Source organism: Xenia sp. Carnegie-2017, unplaced genomic scaffold (genome assembly GCF_021976095.1).
Source record: "Xenia sp. Carnegie-2017 unplaced genomic scaffold, XeniaSp_v1 HiC_scaffold_22, whole genome shotgun sequence".
In the NCBI taxonomy this organism is placed as follows: domain Eukaryota; kingdom Metazoa; phylum Cnidaria; class Anthozoa; order Malacalcyonacea; family Xeniidae; genus Xenia; species Xenia sp. Carnegie-2017.
Window position 1 is genome coordinate 8,930,142 of NW_025813485.1, and position 24,735 is coordinate 8,954,876.

At 35.7% G+C, this 24,735-nt stretch overlaps 1 protein-coding gene across 4 annotated transcripts in view; it reads left to right on the forward strand.

Moving 5' to 3' along the window:
* Positions 1 to 24,735, forward strand: part of LOC124447050 (dynein axonemal heavy chain 12-like) — a 96,517-nt gene that overhangs the window by 33,976 nt on the left and 37,806 nt on the right. For all 4 annotated transcript variants that reach the window (XM_046997954.1, XM_046997952.1, XM_046997953.1 and 1 more), the window contains 22 exons: positions 304 to 433; positions 790 to 907; positions 6,671 to 6,748; positions 6,829 to 6,921; positions 7,000 to 7,146; positions 7,848 to 7,985; positions 8,117 to 8,368; positions 8,745 to 8,830; positions 9,369 to 9,480; positions 14,532 to 14,609; positions 14,862 to 15,002; positions 15,257 to 15,340; positions 15,979 to 16,164; positions 17,608 to 17,727; positions 18,536 to 18,724; positions 19,272 to 19,562; positions 20,637 to 20,701; positions 20,968 to 21,069; positions 22,617 to 22,809; positions 23,067 to 23,129; positions 23,331 to 23,473; positions 23,625 to 23,778. In XM_046997954.1, the coding sequence (XP_046853910.1) occupies positions 304 to 433; positions 790 to 907; positions 6,671 to 6,748; positions 6,829 to 6,921; positions 7,000 to 7,146; positions 7,848 to 7,985; positions 8,117 to 8,368; positions 8,745 to 8,830; positions 9,369 to 9,480; positions 14,532 to 14,609; positions 14,862 to 15,002; positions 15,257 to 15,340; positions 15,979 to 16,164; positions 17,608 to 17,727; positions 18,536 to 18,724; positions 19,272 to 19,562; positions 20,637 to 20,701; positions 20,968 to 21,069; positions 22,617 to 22,809; positions 23,067 to 23,129; positions 23,331 to 23,473; positions 23,625 to 23,778 (2,963 nt within the window). The remainder of the gene's footprint in view (positions 1 to 303; positions 434 to 789; positions 908 to 6,670; positions 6,749 to 6,828; positions 6,922 to 6,999; positions 7,147 to 7,847; positions 7,986 to 8,116; positions 8,369 to 8,744; positions 8,831 to 9,368; positions 9,481 to 14,531; positions 14,610 to 14,861; positions 15,003 to 15,256; positions 15,341 to 15,978; positions 16,165 to 17,607; positions 17,728 to 18,535; positions 18,725 to 19,271; positions 19,563 to 20,636; positions 20,702 to 20,967; positions 21,070 to 22,616; positions 22,810 to 23,066; positions 23,130 to 23,330; positions 23,474 to 23,624; positions 23,779 to 24,735) is intronic.

A 24,735-nucleotide genomic window follows, 5' to 3' on the forward strand; every position in this document is an offset into this window, starting at 1 on the left:
AGCAGCTATAATTTATTTGATCTATAATGGTTCGCTACTGTGTCAATAGTATTTCAAAGATGAAAAAAAAAACAATCGAGCATACGAGTTCGACATTGGTTCAAATTCTTTTTTTCTCGTGTTGAAAAAAATATTTACGCCATGAAGATTATGTTTACTTATTTTTTTTCATTTACTTTATGCAGAATTGATCGATCGAAATTTTCGCTTGTTTTCAAAACTTCTATTATTAACTTCTATTTCAAAACTTCTATTACTCCGCTGGCAATAAGCCATATAATGTAAAAAATGTCTTTTTCATAGGTGTCTCGCGTGAAAATGACTTTGATTGGCTGTCTCAGCTTCGCTATTACTGGGAAAATGATAATTGCCTTGTGAAAATTATCAATGCAACGGTCAACTACGGTTACGAATACCTGGGAAATTCTGGAAGGTATAAGATTATTTAGAATATGTCACGCGCGACCAGTTGAAAAAACCCCTGATCTCTTAATAGAAGAAAGTGTTTTTTTTTATGTTTTGTTGATTTAACTGTGACTGTTGAAAGTGGTTCTTTCACGGTTTGAAGTACCCATGTTTTATTTGTTTATGTACAAACCTCGTTTAAATTCGTCCTAGAACCAAACAAACCCGTGACACTTCATTTCAAAGAAAGTATTACGGGCTATGCCTTCATAAGAATTAGTACTTTCACAGGAATAAGCATCAACAAAGTAATTGTTTTCACTAAGTATTCCGCCTGGACTATTCCTTAACACATAGATCTTATTCCATAATTTTATTGCGTAGATTGGTCATTACTCCGTTGACTGATCGTTGCTATCGTACGTTGGTTGGAGCATTTCACTTAAATCTTGGTGGAGCACCTGAAGGCCCCGCCGGCACTGGCAAGACGGAGACAACTAAAGTGAGATGCTAACGCTGTATGAAGTAAATGATGAGCGGTGGTTCTCATACATTTGTCCCAGTCGTTCGTTTGAGTCGTCTTAATCGAGTTGCAGCGGTCGCCTGAATAAAGGTCCGTTCACACGATCCGATTTAGCAGATTCGATTTTGTCCGATCCTAAAAAACGAATCATGTAAAGACATATAAAGCGACCCTTCGACAGTCGAGTCAAATTGGATGGAAATAGAACTTGCTCTATTTTCATCCGAAAAGATCAGAGGAAGCCGGCCAGCTTCAGCATTCTCACTCTCCATACTTGGCACGAAAAATTAGATTTGACAAAAAAGCACGCAAAATATATCGATAAATTTACTGGATAACACAAATGGCTACTTCCACGACCATAATTATCTCCTAAAATATCCGGCCAACAAAAATATCGGACCGCTATAACAAGCATCCAAAAGTCGGAACCAAAACAATTAGATCAGACAAATCGGATAGTGTGAATGGGCCTTATAGCGAAGTGCAGCCGTGCATGCATTATTTTACAGATCTGGTCTGATGAGCATGGACTTTCCCACCTGATTTTTATATTTGCAAAATTCAGAACAGGGGGGAGCGCTTAAGGAAACCCAAAGGTCTGGTAAAAAATTACATAATTAGGCACACGAATAAAATGACTCGAAATGAAATGACTATTCTATAACCAGGCTAAAGAGTGTTAGCCACCGTGTAATTCTCGCAAATCTTTTTAAAAATTGTTTGGATTATTGAAAATGAATCATTGAAGATGGTTTGACCTCTGAGGCAAATTGTGATTTTAATACATTACTTCATGGTTACTGAGTGCGTACGATTTTTATTCTCAACTTTTCCACGAATCATTCAAACGAACCAACCATGAAGTAATCTTTTTATCATACGAGTATTGAATTTTAGATTATAGTGAAATTTGTTTGCTGAAATGATAGACACAACTCAAACGCTTAAAAACAATTACATAATTTGCATACGAAAATACAATAACACAAATTAATTGTTCATTGGGATAAACTAGTTTTTCCACCGTTTGTGTCATAACATTATGAATGGCAATTAATTTATGAAGGAACTAGGTTTGTATTTTACGTTGTCTTTTTCTTTCGGAGGGAAGCGTATCGTATATACAATCAGAATGCAAGACAGTTACGACGTTTTTCACAAATGAAGAAAATCGTATGTCCAATCAGATGCTCGGAAATTTAGGCATATGATTTTTGTTTCACCATTTTGTTGCGCATAAATTTAAATACTCATATGATAATTAAAAAATCGAAAACATTTTCCGAGTTTGTATAGAGTTATGTAAACACGCGTTAAAAAACTATATTTAAAAGATATATTTATTGATTTTGATGGCTGTTTATATTTTTGCATTATTAAGTTATATCAACACGCTTTTTTGGAGCATTCGACCAGCGCCCGTTTTTTTCAAAGGTTATTTTATAATTTATTACAATGAACAATGAAAGTTCATCAAAACAATTCAATTGGAGAAAGCACCCCGAAAGTGAATTTAAATCAGGGTTGCCTTAACGTCGTTAATTCGGGGGGGGGTATCCTACATTCGTACTCACAGCTCGTAAAAAACAATTGTAGATAATGCAAGTCTGTGCAGCAGATGGTGTATAATATTAATTATATGAGATATACGAGACGAGATTTTACACTGCATTGTCTTTATTTTACTCTTTAATAATTTAAATACAACAGTGCAATTCAAAGTAAACTAACAAATAACATAACGCCTGACTGTCTCAACCTTTCACCGCTGACCAGTGGCTTGCTTTTTGTCTTTTTGTGAATGTTATAAATAAGGAAAGACATACCATGGTAAACCATCACATTTAACAATGCATGGGATGGGGAAATTTCGTCGCGGCAATTCATTGTTAAATCTCGTCTCGTATATCCCATATAATTAATATTATACATCATCTGCTGCGCAGACTTGCATAATTACAGTTATATTTCTATATCCTCGACTTCAATTTAACAATGCATGTTTAAAGCCTGACTAGTTCTTGCAGGTAGATATCATTTCCCTACTTGGTGCTAGGTTGAACTGCGGTCTATAATAAAATCTGCGAAAGGTATTTTCCTAAGACCAGTCCGCCATCGATAAAATTTCCGAAATCGAAATACACTGATTAAATGTGGCAGAAGTGGCTGCACCTCTAATGAAGTGTGCCGTAAAAATATTACAATCAATGTCTGCTAGTTGTAATAGTGTCTTAATCCGACGCCCCAATCTAGAGGAACCAAATGGTTGGTGCGGTAGAAGGAGGGACAGGAATAGTCTGTTCTGGAGATTCGATTCCTTCGGTCTCCTATCGGCAGTTCGCTTCTCATATGATCTCAAACATTTTTACCCGACACAACTCGTCTTCGGAGAGATACGTTGCGTGAAAGCTGGTCTTTGATAAGTCTCCTGGCTTTGATTCCTTAGATAGCCCGGCAGCTGAAAGGATACTCCTTCCAGGTGGTAAGCGCGAAAGCGAAGATCTCATTTAGCCATATCGGATAAGCGATCCGGTGCAGTTAGTCATAGAAAACTACCAACTTGTAAAACAACATCTTATATCAGATACTCATATCTTCATTCGAACCCAGTGATTTAATGAACCCTAACATGGTAGAAACATTCCAAGTATGAGAATACTTGGGTGCTGGCGATCTTAAATTAAAGATACCTTTTAAAAGTTGTGAGATCAACTGGTGAGACCCCACTTTATATCCATCAATCTCAGGCAACAGGGCTGACAAACTGGATCTGTACACGTTGAGGGTGCGAAACGCTTTCCCTTCCTCAAACTGATCTTTCAGAAACTCTATAATAAGACTCAATGAGATTGACTTGCCGTTGATCACACCAGCTAACCCACATGTTCCAACGGAAGCATACGTGTTGGTTGTGTTCTTTTGCTAGGAAGCCAGAAAAATATCTCGAGGTGACTCTGAAATGCCTGTGTCATCGTAACGTCTGCAGATAATCTCCACCCAGCCAGTTGTAGGTTGGAAAGGGGGTGAGGCATGTTGTCTCTCAGCAATGTTGGTGACGTTGGAACAACAGAGGGCGATCTATGCACAGATGCAGTAAAATAGGATCCAAGGTTGTGCTTGCAACACTTGGGCTATAGCCTCGAAGGCTTGCCCAATCTAAAGAAAACGCATCTGAATGTATTGCTATGGGATCCGGTTTCCAGCTGACTAACTTGGGAAGTTGATGAGTTAGGCGAGAGGCAAATAAGTCGCTCTTCATCGACCCCATATTTTCATTAATGCCTGAAACATTGATGGGTCCAGTTTCCAATCACTCGAATCGACTAAATTCCTCTATGCCCATTCCGATACCCTGGCATTCCAGTACCCAGGCAGGTGTTGAACAGATACCACCATTCTGTTCTGGATGCACCAGTCCCACAGTTGTAGCGCTAGATTTGATAAAGCCTGCGAGTGGGTGCCTCCCATATTGTTTATGTACGCTACTGCGGCAGTGTTTTCCATTACATTAATACTTTCACGTGTGCACAAACCTTGTTTTTTGTAAACGTCTTGATGGCCAGTGATCCTGCCATCAATTCCAAGCAATTGATGTGAAGCTTTTTCTACCTGAAATCCCGGGAACCCCCGTACTTACACCTAGGCAGTATGTGCCCCATCCCTTCCGTGAGGCATCTGTCTCAATAATGAGATCCATAAGTTTCTGGAACAAGGCTTTTTCGTTTGAAGCATGGAGATTTTTCCTCCACCAAGCCACCTCTTCCATGGCCGCTTGGTCTAATGAAACCATAGCTTCGTAAGAATTTTGTGCCCCCATACCATGTATTTTTTTACTCTTTGCAGATTTCTGAATTGCAAGGGGGCTGGGAAAACGGCATGAATAGATGAGGTTAGAAGCCCCAGGAATTTTGATAACTCTCAAATTGACAATTCTGGTTGTTCGAGCAGACTCTCGCAACGTTTCCGAATCTTCCTTAATTTGTCCCTTGGTAGAAGGAACGAAAGGTCCACGGAGTTTACTACGAACCCTAGAAACACCATTTCCTGAGCTGGTATTAATTGAGATTTTTTGTAGTTTATTATAAATATCAGACTCTCGAGAAGATTAAAAGCCGACGCTGCCTGATGAAACTCCATATCTGCGAACTCTGCCATAATTAGGATATCGTCTATATATATGAGACGAATCCCTTGCTTCCTCAAAAGAGCGACCACGGGTTTCATCAATTTTGTAAAAATTCTTGGCGCTGAAGCTAAGCCGAAGGGGAGGCAAGCAAATTCTAGCATGCTTTCCATAGAAAGCGAAGGTAGTTCTGATGCCACATCCGAGTTGGTAAAGTTAAGTAGTCATCCTTGAAATCTATTTTTATCAACAAATCCCCTTGCATTAAAAGATCTTTTAGTTGATTCTTTTCAATACTAACTCACTGCGATTTGTTGCAACACAAGTGCACTCTCATCTCTCACTAACAGCAAACTGTGTTTTATACGAGTTAAGAAGGCGACGACACTGTCCTTCTCTTGTTGAATAGAAGTCTCCTCAGTACTAATAGAGCTCAACATGGATAGGTTCTCTTACACCGTTGCTAAAGGACCCACGATGTCCAAAATTTTATCCTGTAGCTCCCTTAAAGGTTTGTCTTGAGCACTCACCCCTTTGACAAACGGTTTTAGATACTCATCCAGGGAGGGTGTATACATGGAATCCACATTGGGGGGAGGATACGTCTTTATCAAACTCCGCTGTTTAAAACGAAATAGACGTTTTGATACTGTTCCTAGGAAGTCAGACAACTCCTCTCTGGCTTCCCAGCGGGAATTAGGAGATAGAAATTCATCATCCCCCTACTCCTCTTTCCAATCGTCTTGAGCGGTTAGCTCCAAATTTTGAGGTAAACAGGAGCGCGGTCTTTTAGCCTGCATATCGAGCTAGAGGTCTTGTTCAGAAGCTCGTTTCTCTGCGCCCGCTTGATCAACTGATACAACTGGTTTATCTGCAACAGAGTTCTCAAGTATATCCGTTTGATCCAATGATACTCCGGGATTATGTTTTGCTGCCTAGCCTTCGGGCACTGCAGTTTTATTTTGATTTGTAACTAACCCGTACGAGTCAGGGTTAGATTTGGGCAATATTAGCCTAAATTGCTGCCGAAATCTTGGTTACGAACTCCTGATCGGCCACAATAGACTGGGTGAGACGGGTAGGGGTAGTTTGCCTACCTTCGTTGCTTCTTTTTGTTGCGGATGCGTCAACATTCTCAATCATTTCAAAATCTGATAAATTTTCTTGGTCCGCCATGCTTGCAGAGTGTAACAAAAAAATGAAGAGCAAGCCACTGATCAGCGGTGAAAGGTTGAGACAGTCATGCATTTTGTTATTTGTTAGTTTACATTGAATTGCACTCTTGTAGTTAAATTGTTAAAGAGTTAAATAAAGACAATGCATTGTTAAATTGAAGTCGAGTATATCGAAATATAATTTATTTCAAAAGAAAGTAATCAGACAAAACACGCATATATAAATATTTGCCCCAATTATCATTGTTCCGGCGTCCTTGATTTAAAGTACAGTTTGATGTCGTTTTACGTAGGAGAGAAAATTTCTGTACATGCCTAGTTCAATATGATATTCTTGCCTTAGTTTGAGCATAAATGCTTTTCTGTCCAAAACCTACTGTTGACTTAGCTGTATCTCGTGAAACCTCCCTACGTAAAATAATATTAATCTCTCTATTATAGGATCTTGCGAAAGCCTTAGCTATTCAATGTGTCGTCTTTAACTGTTCGGATGGTTTGGACTATCTTCAAATGGGAAAGGTAGATTTGAAATTTTTGCATCATATGCTAAAATTCATATGCGATCCATGTCTAATGGTTGCGTTCCTATTTTTTCTTAGTTTTTCAAAGGTCTGGCATCCTGTGGCGCTTGGGCTTGCTTTGACGAATTCAATCGTATTGAACTTGAAGTACTTTCCGTTGTTGCCCAACAGGTGTGTGTATAAGAACTGGCATTTAAACTATACAAAAGTACAAATTAGAACCATTATTTGTATACCATACCACTCTAGATTCTTTGCATCCAACGTGCGATAGCTGCACATCAAGATCGTTTCATTTTCGAAGGCACCGAGTTGAACTTGAACTCCAACTGCTTTGTTGCTATCACTATGAATCCTGGCTATGCTGGAAGATCTGAACTTCCAGACAATTTAAAGGTGTAGTATTTTTTAACTTGTTGGATCAATTGTCTACACAATATAAAAGATAGGTGTATTTGAACTTAGATCTATTAATATTGGCTAATATAAGATGCATATGCGGGTAGTATTTGTCGTAGAACTTTCTTAATCTGATATTTGTATGATAGTACAATGCATTGTATTAGTTGTTTTGAAAGTGATAACCACTGATCGTCCAATATATGACTTGAAATTCGACTATTACACTTCAATCGTCCATTTAAGCAAGGGCTGTAAAAAAATTCAAACAAGGTTTAAAAGTAAAAGATAAGATGGTTTCCTACTTCACTTTTTTTCAAACGATATCCTTGCGTTGAAGTTTTTCCATCATATACGGTCACTAAATTCTGACATACACGTTTTTTTCAAAGTGTAATATTTTTTTCTGATGATTGTAATATCTTTTAATTTCGATTTCAAAAATATCAATCATCTTATCCTATTATGCTATCTCCATTTTTGTGTATCTTTTCTACTCGCCCTCATCCCTGAATATAGTTCCTGTCAACCTTTCACATTCTTACCAATCATATTTACAAATTAAACTATTATGTCATTACTATTAAAGTATCTGTTTACTACAATGATGCAGCTATCTTTATCTTCTAAAATGTGTACATTAAACTTAACTTAAATGTTTCTTAACTTAAATGTTTCGATACATGTATTTTGTGTAGGTTCTGTTTCGTACTGTGGCTATGATGGTGCCTGATTATGCCCTGATTGGCGAGATCATGTTATACTCTTATGGTTTTGTTGATGCAAGAAATCTCTCTGTGAAGATTGTCACAACTTATAAATTATGTTCTGAACAGGTAATGCTCATGAATTTTCAAATAAATTGATGTACTTAGTTATGAAAACCAAACCAAAATTAGCTATATTTATTATATTTGCAAGTTCATGAACTGTAAAACTGCTTTTTCATGCTTTGACTGTTTTTTAGCTTTCGTCGCAATTCCATTATGATTATGGTATGCGCGCTGTGAAGGCTGTGCTTGCTGCTGCCGGTAACCTGAAGTTAAAATTTCCCAATGAAAACGAAAACGTGCTATTGCTGCGGTCCATAATTGATGTAAATCTACCCAAGTTTTTGTCGCACGATATTCCATTGTTTCAAGGAATTATATCTGATCTTTTTCCTGGAATCGATCTTCCTAAAGCTGACTATGCCTTGTTTCTGGAAACAGTTGCTGAGGTAGGTTAATCATGTGTTTGACGTTTAATGAGTATTATCCTACTATGCATGAGCGTGTGAGATAGATGGACAGCTATGTTTGTGTTTTAAGATGATTGCTCTAGGAGTTTTATGCAATGTTGAATGAAATTGAAAGAGTATTCAAAAAAGTTAATATAAAATATATCATATCATATCATATATGATATATATCATATCATATATCATATCATATAAATATCATATATCATATCATATATAATATCATATATCATATCGCATCATATCATATCATATCATATCATATCATATCATATCATATCGTATCATATCATATCATATCGTATCATATCATATCATATCATATCATGTTTATTTTTCATACAATATATTTTAGGTATGTAAAAAGACAAATCTTCAGACCGTGCCCTTTTTTACGGAAAAACTTATACAAACTTATGAAATGATGGTAGTCCGTCACGGGTGAGCTATGATATTCGCATCTACTTTATCATTATTTATTTTCATCAATGTTATCATTGTTCACATGCCTTTTGACAAATTATTTTCAGCGCCGTTTGAGGAACGTGCGTGTTTTTATTTGTTTTATTGCAAAGTTTTTTGGTTTTTTTACAACAACGTCACCAGGTTGTTTTTGGGATGTTTGTAAGACACATGTAAAGTATGTATCTTTTCCACTCTCTTCAAGTGTCCAATAGCTTTTTCTTCCTAATGTGTCCAAGATATTTTTCCTTATTGTGTTTTGCACGATTTTCCAAATGCTTGACTGGCACTGACTCCTTATTAGTGTTTGGCTATAGTGGAATAATACATGGTTCAAAAAATTGTCCAATATTGTCTCATGTTGCCTCATAGTCACTTACTTCTTTCTTTGCTGTACTATTGAATATAATACACTTAAAAAGGGGCGATTACCAAACCTGTTGCTATTGTATACACATTGATGTTTGATGTTGATAATTATATACATAATGACCAAGCTAAAAATCTCTTATTTTAGTTTCATGATGGTGGGAGATCCCTTTGCAGGCAAAACAAAAGTATTAAATATTTTGGCGGAGACATTGACTCTTATGACGGAAAGAGGTCATGGCGATGAAAATATCAACAAGGTGAACTATGGAAGTTAATCATGTTAGCTCAGAATATATTTGTGTTGAAGCGTTTTGGCTTTGTAGGTATGTTCACTTTGAATCCTGTAAGCTTTTTACAAAATTAAATTAAAAATGGTGCATTAAAAAACTGAACAGATAGGAAAACGTCGCTAAAGTCATCAGCGCACGAGATCTGCAAAAACCTTCAACGGAATGGGTAGTTGGACTTCCTATGGCTCGTCTAACTATAAAATTTTCGCAAATAGTAACAATTTTTAGAGTAAGAATTGTGCTGCCGAGAAGCACTTTTAAAATAGCTTGTGCACGAAATCGACAAAGCTAAAAAGCAGTTGGAACACGTAGGGTGAAAATATGGTGCGTGTTTTTCAATTTTACAAACTTTCGGAAAATTTGGCTGCAAATCGTGCATGAACGCTAAATTGCGGATTATTTTGCGTTTTTCTTTTTAAAATGCCATTCTCTTAAAACCTTCATCAAATATTCTTATTTGAATTAATTTAAGCTCAAATTTACGCATTTAAAGACGAAAATTAGTTCAAAATAATTCGCTATTTGAAAGGTAAGCGTTTGCGTACGCCTCAGCGGAATTTCCCAAAACTATGTTAGTTTGAACAAAATGTGTCATATTTTAACCCTATGTCCTAAAACTTTTTTAGCTTCATCATTTTTGTGCGCAAACTATTACAGACTCCGTCGAAACTGCGAGTGAAACAATCCAATATTCGACTTAAGTTTGACGTTTGATACAGACGTCGCATTTCACTTGTGCCGAATATAATTCATAAATTATAGAAAAATATTTTGATTAATTTCGCAACCATAATCCGTAAATTTCATGCGAAGATCAGTCCAAACAGCAATTTAAAAAATGGCAGGAGGTGAAGGAAAGTGCAGTTCGTGCTCGCCAAAAACGAAATATACATGTTTAATGTGCTTATTGTATGAGGTGCTCGGTGTTTGAAAATGAAGAAGACACTCTTCGGTGGAAAGAGGGAAAATTTGTTGCATACTGTAGGACGAGCTTCAATGAAACAATGAAAAGGTGCAAGTCGAGTGAAGGCCAAGATGTCACTGTTAGCAGTGAAGATATTAGTTTAAACAAACTGCATTCGTCATCTAGTAGCATTCAAACAGAAACAAAAAGGTATTTATTGATTGAATTATTTATTTGTCTTTATACCCAATGGTTTTAATGGCATGATGGCTTTATGTAGTATTTATAGAGATGGTATTTTGATTTGTCTGTTAATCAGAGTACAAAATGCTGATGATATCGTTGAGCACGTTAGTTGCGAGGAAGATGATGATCATGTAGACGATTTGAGTCTACCAATGTTTTCAAAAAAATCAATGACAAGGAGAAAAACTGGTTGTCGACCTAAATGGAACGATGATGATGGAGATGACATAACAGGAACCAAAAGAATCCAAGATAACCAGGGATATGAGAAGTGGTTTCCATTCCTATTTGCTGTTGTAAGAACAAGAGAATCATGTCAACCGGAGCAAGCTTTAGAACCATCACCATCAACATGTTCATCATTCTCTGTTCATCACCAGTGATGATGATCTAGAGAGCAATGGAATTGCTGAGACTTAGATATTTATTCCTATAAAAAGAGCAAGAAAAGAAAAAAAGAATTCTGCAATTGATGCAGCCTTAGTGGAAATTCTAAATCTTGTGAAAGAAGTGGTAATAAATGATCACACCAAAGATCTTATAAATTTTATGAGAGAAGAGATGGATAAAGCTCGAGAGCATGAGCTCAAACTGTTTAACCTTCTACAAAACTCAAGGCACAATGCAAGTAGTGGGTTCAGAGGTTATGACCAACAACAAGGAACAAATGGTATGTACCATGGAGGGAGTGGATGCAGTGAAAGTGAAAGACCTAGTACCGGAATGTATCATTTCTTGTACAATCATTGGTTCTAAGGACATGTAACTGGGCTATATTCTTTACCTGAGCTCATGTTTATGCTACATAATGAACAGAGGATTCCCAAAGAGACTGTTGTAGAAATTATAGTTATTGTTGTTTCTTTTAATGAATGTGTGTTGAAAAGTACGAAAGGTTCAAGAATTGGTGTTCAAATTTTATTCAATGACATTTAAAGTAAATTTTCATAATTGAAATACCTAATTTTTCCTATTGATGTTCACAAAAGAAGCAATGTGTATTCAAGCAGTTTTCAACAGTTTGTTTGTATAGTACATGTATTACAATTTATAAATGATCTCTTGAGTAGTTCAGCTAATACTACAAGTTTTTCAAATGAAGGAAAACATAGAATTCTCAGGAAACAAAATGCACAACAATAGTTGAAGATCTATATCTTAAATTGTTTTTTTACTTGTGAAAGCCCTAGTAGTAAATCATTGCAGTGTATGTACATCATATAATTTATTTCTTAAAACAAATTTAATTTCCGCTATTTTTATGAATGATGTTTTATGATAATGAATAAAAACAAAAAAAAATGATTGTGCATCAAGGAAAAACAGAACACTTACATAACAGCTTGACTCTACAGAAGAATCATCTTACACTGAATGAACTTGCCATCTGTTGTTACAAAGTGTACAGTGACAATTTTTTTGAGTAGTTGAACATGAATTGTCATTTGCTTGAGACTACTCAAACTTTTCCAGACAGTTTCTTTCAGAGAGCATCTCTCACTTTTACTGCTTCAACATAGCTGTCTTTTGAAATTCTGCCTTTTTTCATTTGCAAAAGCTTTCTAATTTCTTCACGATCCCACTTTTCCTGGGTGCTTGGATTTACTGTGAAATCAAGCTTTTCTTGAAGTGGAATCAGCTTGGTTGATATACAAATATTGTGGAGGACCATGCATGCAAGGGTGACCATCCGCATTTATTCCTTGCTGCTCTCACTTTTCTAAGAAGAACTCTCCACGTTCCCTTTAGCTGGCCATTTGCCCCCTCTGTCACCATGCGCTCTCTACTCAGTCGGCAGTTAAAGTACCTCTGCTGCTAGCTTAAGCTGGCATTGGTGTAAGGTTTCATCAATCACACTCGAAGGGGAAATGCTGAGTCCCCAACAATAAGTGGAGGTACATTAACTTCGCCAACAGTTTTCGTCATGTTTGGTAACAATCCACTTTAGAGCGAGGTCCACAAGTTGGTGGACTTAAAAATAATAGTATCGTGAGAATTCCCTGGAAAACCACAACTTCATATTTTTTGAAGTTGTGGTACTCCTTGCATGCTTTTAATCCTCCTTTATAGCATTTTAAAGAGATATGGCAGCCATCGATTGCTGCCCAGCAACATGGGAAGTTCCAGAGCTCTTCCATGTCCAGAATATTGTCCGTAACATTTTCTGTGCAATCAGGCATGTGTATTGCAACACATTCGCTCCACAACTGGTCAACGAGCACTTGTGAAACCTCTTCAACAATTGAGCTTACCGTTGAAACACCTCTTCTAATCATTTTTGCAATAGTATAGTAATAGTCTCCCCTTCCTAGTCTATACAAGCAAATGGCAAGTCTTTCGTCAGGTGAGATGGGATCTTCTGTCAACGTTTGTCATGCCAATAAATGTTCGACACGATCCAGGATGTACCCAAATGTCACCTTGGATATCCGGAAGGTCTTCTTAAATCGTGCATTGGAATAATTTTTCCACACATTTTGCCACCATCCAGTGTTTCTCACTAGTCGTCGACACGACCGGTGTCTGGGAAATTGCGGCTACTACCTTTTTTCTTGAAGAAGAATCAACAAAGAGATTAAAGAAGTACTCAGTAGACGTCTTCTAGTGATTAAGTAGCTGGCCGTTGTCTGCATCATCAATCTACGTCTTCTGGTATTACGAATCATACGAATAAGGTGCAAAGAGTGTCTTTTGTCCGCAATTTTGTATACAACCTGTCCTAGAGGAGACTGCTGGGAATTATTACAGAGTTAAATTCGGCTGCGTTACATTCGACGTTTTAATTAAATTTCGAATTTAATTGTTTGAATCGACTAAAATAGGAGTTTCATTCGGCACATGTGAAATGCGACGTTTGAACTGGGCCTAATTCCACCAAAGTTTTTTGCAAATCTCACGAGCAAATGACTTTAGCGACTTTTCCAAACTGTTCAGTGTTTTGACACACCCTGTACAGCTATTTTGCATTGTCAAATTTATGTTTTTAATATTTACTTTTTCTTTCTTTGAGATGTATAAAGCCTATGGTTTTTACCAGTGCAATTTATAAAATAAAGACAGTATAACGCATGCAGTGATTGGTCAACACTTGTGTTGCATTAGCCTGGGCAAACCGATCTGAGCTCAACTAAATTTTCAATCAATCAGCCAAAGACAATTTGCAGATCAATTGTGAATAAGTTTTGGAGGAAAAATTAAAACGTTTGTTTTAAATTTGTCTGTTTTGCATCACTGTTTTTTTACAAATGAAATAAAAAATGCTTTTCGTGTTTGCACTGGCTTATGCAAACCTCGGACGCGGAAGCATCCTAAACATCTCCTTGGTTTCCCTAAGCCTGTGCAAACACAGTAAACATCTTTATTTCTTAAATGCTCATATCTAGGTGAACACTCCCTGCTTGCGTTATAGCAATTAAACAATTATACTTGCAGTGAGTTAAATTTGATCAATCAATCCCATGCAGGATAACTATATTGATTTTCGAGGGAAATTGGCACTTTTCTTATAACCAAAACTAGATCGCGCGAATCCCTGTTTACCTTGCCCCCAGTAAATTATTTATGCTGCTATTTGTTTGCGGAATAAATAAAAATTATAACGAAAAGCATTGGCGTACGATAGTCCTTATTTATGAATATTTACTGGTGTCCGTTTGGTGTTGACTTTCAAATCGCTTAGTTGATATGGTTGAAAATAAAGGCAAATTAAAGCTATTGAGAATGGAATTTATTAATCACAGACCAATGGTGGTTTATGTCAACGCTGGTCTGTGAAGTATTTTCATCGCAATCGTATTAAATGTGTTATATTTTGATATTGAAAATATCAACTGCATGTTTTTACGACAGTTATGACAATATTTTTAAGGTGTGGACTCGTGTGATTAATCCGAAGTCAATAACAATGGGACAATTGTTTGGCCAGTTTGATCCAGTGTCACATGAGGTACTGTATAAACTGTTTTTCCACTTACAGTTGCTTGGTATTGAACCAATTAAAAATAGTTTCAGTAAAGCTCCTTTGTTGAAAATCTGTACTCAATAGTTTCTTTGTTTGCTACTTTGACAATTCACTGTCCTGATATTTAATTGAAAATGTAATATTCACAACTCAAAAAAACGTGATTTCGTCTGGAGTACGATGTACCAGTATTTTGCATTTCATTACTTTAATAGTTCATTTATTTTTTGTTGTCAGTGGACGGATGGCGTTGTAGCGAACACTTTCCGAGAATATGCCTCGGATCAAACCGACATTCGCAAGTGGGTGATATTTGACGGACCTATTGATACATTGTGGATCGAAAGTATGAACACAGTACTTGATGACAATAAGAAGGTATAGTTGCAGCATGACCCATACAAAGTATGTATTTACTTAAAGTGCTCTGTAGGTTAGGTCCAGGTTATTTCAAACTTGAGAAAGTCCTATAAATTGATATGGATTGATAAGAGAACGAAAAACTTTTGACGAGGTCAACTGTTTAAGCCTGGCCTTGGAGAAAGTTAGCTATTTGACCAATTTTCAATAGAATCGTCAAATTTTATCTTCTTTACAACATTGAGGTGATGTCATGCCATTTTAATCCACAGCTTTGTCTGATGAGCGGCGAGATCATTCAACTATCCAACGTCATGAGCTTGATTTTCGAATGTCGAGATCTATCCCAGGCATCGGTATGTATTTCTTGACGACTGTTAAACTGGTATTGTTATTCTATATCTTTTTATCGTGAGTAAAATAAAAGAGATGTTCGTTGTAGATGGCGAGAACTTTTTCAAAAACAGAGTCGTCTATACATCAGTATAATCGTCTTAAAGCAGTTCTCTGTTCAGTTGACTATGAACAGTTCAGATTCAACTTAGACAATATAATACAAAACATCTTTTGTGCAAAACCTGAAAACCTATTTTAAGTACTAATTTATGTTGTTTAACTCTTGTTTTGACGAATTTCTGTCAGTTTCTTTGATTTCATTGTTGGAAGTGCACTGCAGTAATGGCCGTACACAGTCGTGGTCTTTGCATTCATTTGATTTTGAAACTGTTTTGAAGCCTCCAGTTTGCTTTAAAAGAGCCATTTTAATTTCGTGTCGTTTTTTTTATCGTTATCTCTTTATTACGCCATTTTTTATGTCAAATCGTTTGTACATGTATATGTTCGAGACACTTTTAAAATCTTTGAAATCCTATGAATTTCTTCATGAATTTGTAAATACCTTGAACAAAATCTGAAACGTTCTCCATGTAAGATAAGACTTCCCATGAGTAGTATTTGGTCGTTATAAACGTACGTAATATTCAACTTATATTAGCCTGCGACTGTCAGCCGATGTGGTATGATATATCTCGAGCCTTCAGCCTTAGGCTGGAATCCGATATTGAAGTCGTGGCTTAACACCATGCCTGAATCATATGGCAAAGATTTCAGGATACTGGTGGATGCATTGTTTCAATGGATTGTTCCACCATGTTTAACTTTCGTGAGAAAACAATGCAAGGTATGGCGTAAATTCCATTACTGGAAAATTTGTATTTCACATATATTAGACATAAATTATGATGTATAGTATGTCAATTTTATCTTGTGTCAAAAAAGCCTCTAAAGGGCACAAACAGTTGAAGTTCAGTGGCCGGTTGCACGAAGCCTGGATAGCGTTATCCATTGGATAGCAATTTTTTTTTCAAACTTTTATAAAACCTTTTAACAAGCAAAAAATATAAGACTTGAATTGAGAAACCACTGATATAAAATATTGTTTCGAAGGTTAAGAAATTTCTTTGTCGTATGAAAAATATAAACGCCTTTTTTATAAGTTTGAAAATTTTTGCTATCCAATGAATAACGCTATCCAGGCTTGGTGCAACTGGCACCAGTAACTTAGTTGTACTCTACCAGAGAGATGTACGTAGATACATTCAGTAACTTAGTTATACTCCTATACTGATAGATGTATTCAGATATATGCAGTAACTCATCTATACTCTAACTAGAACACATCTTTGCTTACTCGTGTTTTAAAAGGATTCACTCATGTAAATATGATAATATTTCATTGCGGATACTTAAAACAGCGGCTGGGCTTAATGAAGTAAAAGAACTTTCCTTGTGAAATGCTCCGAAAGAAAAAGTTTTGGTGCCAATCGTCAAAAAAATTTTTCTTGTGATATCACATTGCTTAGGTTATTTTACGTATCTCGATCTATAACATGATTGGTATTTTGTTTTGGATTTGCATGTACATTAATTACCTGGACGTTGGAGTGCTACCACAGCTGGTCAAATTTATAGTTGAATTTTAAACACATCTTTCAGTTAGATTATTTTCAAAAGTTTTTCGTCTTTTCAAACCATCTATATTGAAAATTCTCAATATTATTGAAATTAAAATGTTGCAACGGAAAATCTGCCATAAATTTTGCTGCTAATTTTAGGTATTGTGGCTCACCATCATCACACACAAATATGAAATTATATCAAAAAATCAAGCACAAATATTTATATTTCCAATTTATTATTGCCCAGTGATATTTATGGATTTTTTGAAATCTGGCTGGGCGAATTTTTAGGATTTCTTGACCGTGGACCAAAACTGTTACTTTTTGCAGCGAATTTGTTTTCAAAGTGAAATTTAAATTGTCAAAACTGATTTAAAAGCCATATCAATAATTGTTGAGGGAAAAAGCAAAATGTTTTCAGATTGCATTTATCATTGCGAGAGTGAATTTTACTATGCATGCTCAATTAAACATGTGTCTATTTTTCAATGTGTACTTATATATTTCTTTTGATGTTTTGAGCTGTCGTACTCAGGCCCCTTTTTGTGTCTACGTAATTGTATGATTATCAATATGAGCCCTTACCTAACTTACTCATATTCCCGGGGTGAACTTTTATAAAACGCCTCTCCCATTTCATTTATCCACCATTCCTATATTAACAGGAGTATCTTCCCACGTCAGACAGCAATCTCGCAAATTCATTGATGAATCTTGTCGAAATATTGATGAAAATAGCCACTGAGAACGAATTTGATGTCAAGCATTTGAAGTTATGGCTTATTGTAAGTGTTGATTTTTTTCAGCTTCATTCAATTGTGGACTATACAAGTTTCATGGGAATAGATTTATGGATATTACATCAAATATGATAATTCCAACACATCAGTCGCTACGTAATTGCGTAAGCTTAAGTTTTTTAGAATAACTTTGTGCTTTGCAGGTGCCTCGCATAGAAGCTTCTTAAATATCAATAATTTGAAGCATTTATTGCTAGGTTATTTGCAGTGTTTAGATAATTTTCATAAGAACTCCTTTGAAGTATCCAGAAATTTTCATTGATGTTTTATTTCTCTTTCAAGTATTTTAAATTGCTTGCTCAGGGCACACATCCTTCTCTGTGTGTGGCTTTATGGCCTTGGTATTATCGTAAACCCTTGGCTAGAAACTTCTTTGCTTTCAACAACGTTCAGCTCAAATTTCGATAAAAACATGCACCAATCCAGCTTACTGTCAAAATTTGAGGACATTCAAAATCGTCGAAAACATTGTCAAAACAAAAATATTTCAAGTAGCTTCATACCAAAAGTCAATGCTCTTTTTCAGTGCTTGCACTTCACCTCTTCTTTTTATGAGTTCATTTCTCCACTTCCTTAAACCTTGTTTGAATTTTCCTTAATGCATTATTTTACAAATGAATTATTTTTTCTTGCGGCAAACGCTCATCATAATTGAAATCCATAAAACGCAAGTGTATTTTATAGGTAATAGATGAAATAACCTTTCTTGATATATAATATGCTATCTTTATTCTGTACTCTTTCATTATGTTATCTTTCACGGGAGATGTGCAATTATGATTTGCATCTGCAGAACTCATTCATGTTCTCACTTGTGTGGTCAATTGGAGCAAGTGTGGATACCGACAGTCGTCCGAAGTTTGATTCGTTTTTGCGTGAACTTCTGGCAGGTAACAACAAGAACCACCCTGTTCCAGATTCAATTGGAAAGATAGATAACTCGTTTCCCAATGATGCCTTAGTCTACGATTTTCTATTTGAGGTAAGTCAAACACGTTTCGTCCAGTGAAGTACAACTAACCATTATAACTCAATAACGTAGAACCCATAGGCACTTCACTATGCTGTTCTATAGTTACGCATGACATGAACCGCCGTCTTAAAAGGTGGTGAAACTAACAATACTTAAATCTATAATGTGCTTCTTCTGTGTTGATATCAGTGGTTCATAAACGTATAGTTGCAGCATTTGTAGTCTCGGTTTGGTTTCAAAATGTTTGATTAAAATGGTTTTTTATGTAACTTAATTTTTACCATGGTCTGATATAAATTATTGCTATAGCCAATTGAATACTAGCAGTAATATATCTTTGCGTTTAACGCACTGCTGTTTTATTCATCCGCCAAATTAGTTTTCTTCTTCTACCTCCTTCCAGAAATACCGAATACGGGTAAACCTATCAATGTTGTGCGCATATGCTCTTTCGAATTGTGCTACAATTGGGTTGCTTTTCTCATATTATGCAGGAAATTGTAATTTAATTTTTCTATTTATGTGAACTTCTGTCTTTTTGAAATGTTGTCTCTAGGCTAAAGGACGTGGGAACTGGGTGCATTGGAACAAGACAATCAAGTCAAATGATCTAAATGCCAATGGGACGAAGATTAGTGACATCATTGTTCCCACAATGGACACAGCGCGTTATAAGTTTCTAATGGACATTCTTATCAGCCATAATAAACCTGTTATATTTGTTGGTCCAACAGGTACTGGAAAAAGTGTCTACATAAAGGATAAGCTGATGAATGAGCTTGACAGAGACCGTTTTATTCCTGCATTTTTGAACTTTTCTGCACAGACTAGTGCGGGGCAAACTCAGGTTTGTATTTCTTTACGGTATTTCTTTTTGTATGTTTTAGTTGTATGTTATGCTAAACTCATTTTGGTCATAACAGTGTACATATTTCGGATAAAAATATTAAGTTCTCAATTGTTATAACATAATGTTGGAAAATGGTAGTCAATGAGAAAATAGGTTAAACAATGTAAAGAGAACGAGGAGTAACGCTGATTGAAACGGCTTGGAAAAGTTTTCCGAGATTTGTTCGAATGGACATGATTTCCTATAGGTCTCAGAATTGGACATTTATAGAGCACATTATAAGAACTATGGTATTGCAAATTGTGTGCATAAAAAAAGATGAAAAGACAATGCTTTCATGTCGATCAAAGTATTGACGATGATGATAGTATGCACCCCAATAATTTTCGGATACACACTCGAAAGACGATTGATATGGATCTCAATACATGCATACATGCATAATGTGAAACAACACATGCATAATGTGAACAAGATATGTCAGCGGTTACTTAAGTTTAAAGCAGTAATATACGAGGAACAAGTGAAAAGCAACGAAAGATACAGACAGACGAAATTATTTGGTACTGTATTCCTGAGACGTATTATTGCAAGCGGTCCAAAACAATTTCTCGAATTTTAAGTGCACTGTATTTCATTGCAGGGCTGGGGAAAGCGTGGGCTGAAATATATGGAGGCTGAAATGAGTATTTCGCTATGCTTAGCTATTAGTCTTTATTAATGTTTGCGGCCTTCACGGATGGCCTTTTTGTTAAGTCCACCCCCTGAAGAAAAGGACAATTACACGTAGTAATCGCATGGGCTTTCTTGAAGAAGTAATCGCAAAGGATATTCTGTTTTATGTGTCAGATGATACAAGTATACAAGACGATGTACTGTTGTTTGTCGGTGATTAGTGAAATCTCTGGCATATGTCTCAAGGAATTATTGCTGGTCTTTTAGAATCTGCACTATTTGACATATATGTCTGTAGAAGAGAGAGCTTCCTATAAATGTATATTTATTGTAAATGCTTTACGCGTGTCCTTTTATATTAAAATGTACATGTGCTTTGAACCTTGTGTCATTTAGGATATAATCATGTCCAAACTTGACAAGAGAAGAAAAGGTGTTTTTGGACCTTCTCTTGGAAAGAAGTAAGACAATGCCATCTTTTGATACTTACAGCATAACGTCTATTGTCAGAAAAACATCTGTGTACGATAAAACCTGTTTATATTACTGTTGCCCATTTTTGCTCATTGCCCACTCCTGATCAATAATTTTTCTATTTATGGATTGATTCATAAATGTTATTTGTCAACCTTAGCTTCTATTTAAAAGCTTTTCGTGAAACGAGGACAAAAAGCTCGTTGATTTTGTCGTTCAAAATCATCATATCTGAAACAATTGAATCTTACAGGTTCATAATTTTTGTGGACGACCTTAACATGCCCGCGTTGGAGATATATGGAGCACAGCCTCCTATTGAACTTCTACGACAATATTTAGACCATGGAAATTGGTGAGAATTGTAGTCTGTGTTAAAGACAATCTAATGGTCCCGACCTAAACCCATAGAACACAGGTGATCATACTCGAACAGTCTTAGAACAAAGCCAAAGCCACGAACGTGTCGATTCAACTTAATTAGTTTATTCTACGAGGAGAATACTAATAAGGAAATGAACTATAATCACACAATATCCAAATTAGTATTCGTTATATAGAAAATTCTAATGCAATTTAAAGAAAACCATTAAGCTATTGTTCTCCAATGTTTTCACTCCATCTCTGCAGTTTCTTTAAGTTTTATAGCCCACACTACTTCATGAATTTTAGGCAGTATGAGATATTGAACATCAAAATACTGGATGCTGATTGGCCGAGTGGCTTTGGCAATGTTCTAACGATGTCTAACATTGATCATTTTGTGTTATGATTTCATAGTGCAAATAAAAGATTCAAGACATTTCTGTCGTAATTACTCTATGTGTCATGTGGTTTATATCACGATGCCTTTTACGAACTATACAGTTCGGAGTAATAGCGACAGACTTGCCAGGCGGGAAACGATTCGTATTAAAAAACAACTGCCCAACACAACATTCAAATTAAAGCCATTTTTAAAGAAATTATAGCTAGTTTCTTGATAGTAACGTTCTAAGAATTTTACAGGATGTTCTAAGAACCTTACATTTAAGAACAAAACAGTTCAACTAAACTATACTATCAGTACATTTATGGAATTCAGTATTTTGAGGTCGTTGCCGTGTTTGTGGTCTGCAGTTCATACAAGCTGCGCTGCGCAGGCATATTCAGGCAAAGGCTAGGAAATTGGTATATGAGCTAGAAAATGAAGGAGAGTTAGACGATACGGCTATAGGCATCGAAGGGATAGATATCTCTTTTTAAGCAATAACTAGGAAGTACATACGCTATGTCATTTTGCCTTGGCATCTTTCTGTATCGGTCACTGATATGAATAAACGGTGGATCGGGTGGAATATATATGGAGCAGAGCCTCCTATTGAACTTCTACAACAATAGTTAGACCATGGAAATTGGTGAGAATTGTAAATTATGTAAGATACTGTCTAATGCTCAGGATATACATAAAACATGGGAGGACAAAAATTAAAATCGTATGCTAGATATGGTACGCAAAGCAATTATGAAGATTTCTGGCTATATGGCGCGGAATGCAGCAAACTATTTTAAAGCAGTCGATGCTGAGGAAGCGAGGCAATATGCTCATAATTTGTTTAGAGTTGCGTTATCAAATCCTAGTAAGCAGATTAAAAACATTAGTAGCTATGCAACCATTATCTCCTCTATTTACTGAAGTCATTCAAACTCATACAATGAGCTTCATTTTCAATCCTTGCTGCTCTTATAAAAAATGCAAATGAGAAATTTTTCTTTTCTATTAGGAATATACATTTACTTTTTAGTAAATAACATGTTTTATCATCAGATCTTCCTCCACCTAGCTCACTGCAATATCACGATCTATAGCTTCCGACGGTAATTTTTTCTTGGTGTTATTATATATAGTTGCTTTTGATTTAGGTATGACAAGAAAGACACGTCAAAAATCAGTTTGATTGACTTGCAGTTCATATGTGCTCTCGGTCCTCCTGGTGGAGGACGAAATCCCATCACTCCGCGATTCGTTCGTCACTTCAATATTATTTCTGTTGCGCAATTTAACGACGACACAATGACCAAAATATTCTCCAGCGTCGTAAGCTTTTACTTCAAGGTTAGTTTTAGGTTGTTGACCTTAACTAAAAATTTAGGTTGTTTGCGGTTTTATGGACCCTGTGACCTTTTGGTGATGCAGTGAATATGTCGTTGATTATTGAAAGTTTATATGTAATTATATGGTGCAATGCATTTTTGTGCTCGTCATTGTTGTGCCAGGATAGGATTTGTATATTTGACTCTTTTATCAATGTTGCTAACATGACATCATCTTTTTAATATGATTTTTTTAACCGCTACGTTTTTGTTGTCTAGAATAATCAGTTTCCAAATGATATTTATGCATTGGGTTCACAAATTGTGTCTGGAACTATGGAGGTTGGTCATTCGATTTTAAAAATTCGTTTTCAAAATGAAATTACTCTTCTAAAGAACTAAGGACAAATAAATAATTTCATCCTTTTCGTCTCTTCAATTCAGTTTGCAGAAAGTCAACGGGATCATTAAATTGAAAACCTTCATCAAATACTAATTTTCAAATTTTAAAAGAGAGAAATAAAAAGTATAATTTTTTTCCAGATTTATAAATCTGCGATGACAAACTTGTTGCCTACGCCGACCAAATCTCATTACACATTCAACTTGCGAGATTTCTCACGCGTTATTCTTGGAGTGCTGTTGATCAGAAAGCAATCGCTGGATGATCGAAAAACTGCTGTCAGGTAATAGTCCGATTTTATTTAAAAAGAAAGGTGTGAAGCCATTGATTGAAACAGTGAGATACCGTATTTTTTCTGATAAATGAACGACATTTAACACCAACCCACTAAGAACATGGCTCATCATGTTCTCTGTCATTCAACTTTCATGTAGGCTTTGGGCTCACGAAGTTTATCGCGTGTTTTACGACCGTTTGGTCGATGATAAAGATCGTGCGTGGCTGCATAGCTCATTGAAAAAGGCCACGAAAGAGCATTTTAAAGAGGACTTTGATGGCTTGTTCAAACATCTTGGTGATGGAAAGAACGTATGTTATTATATAACTGATTAAAGTAGCAATATTTTTGTGCCGTAGAAACTTTCTCCTTTTCTAGAAATTGCACCTTTTGCACTGCATTAAACAAATGTAAACATTAAATGAAACGGTGTGGTACACCAATACAACTTCGGAATATTCATTTAAACGAATGGAAAATCATTAAGAATTCCAAAAGCTCAATTAGATTATTGATCAGATAAAAGGTGAAATTCATTAAAATTTTAAAGAGTTCAACCAGCATCGCGTATCATTCATTACGAACAAAAGAGTCCTTGCAATTCTTTTGCTTGTATTGAATGTTTAGTGTTGCTGATTGAATGATGTCTATTTTTGTTTAATGCATGGCAAATTGTGTACTTTTCTATGATTCTAGCTTTGTGACTACAGATTACTAGAAAAAACTATAATTCATAAAACTAAAAAACAATCAGAGAGAAGGGATAACAAGAGTTTTTAGACGATACTTTAAAAGACAAATCTTTTTTATTACTCGAAATTCTTCATTGACTGCTTATTATTTTATGGAAAGCAGTATCTTGAGAACCATGTGAGATTAATAATACGTTGCAAGTTGCAGACTTTTGGTTTTGTCACAGCATAAAGTATATATTATGTTGCAGTAATTTATAGAATGTTTATATACTTTTAGTAAGCCTGGAGAGCACGTCCATTTTCATCAAATGCTATGCATCATCATATTATTGCATGCGTTGTTAATGGTTGTATATTAAAGAATTATCTTGAGGAAAGCTTTTTATTCTTTTTTCATATATCAGGTTTTTATTAATTTTTTACCGTCCTGCAAAAAATTATTTAGAAATCATTATCAACAAAGTTTTTCTCGATTTTATCATTCACGTGGATTGCAATTCATGCATTCCAATGCAATTACTGCGTGAATAATATGTTACAAATAGGTTCCTAATGCTTCCTTGTTTGTACGGC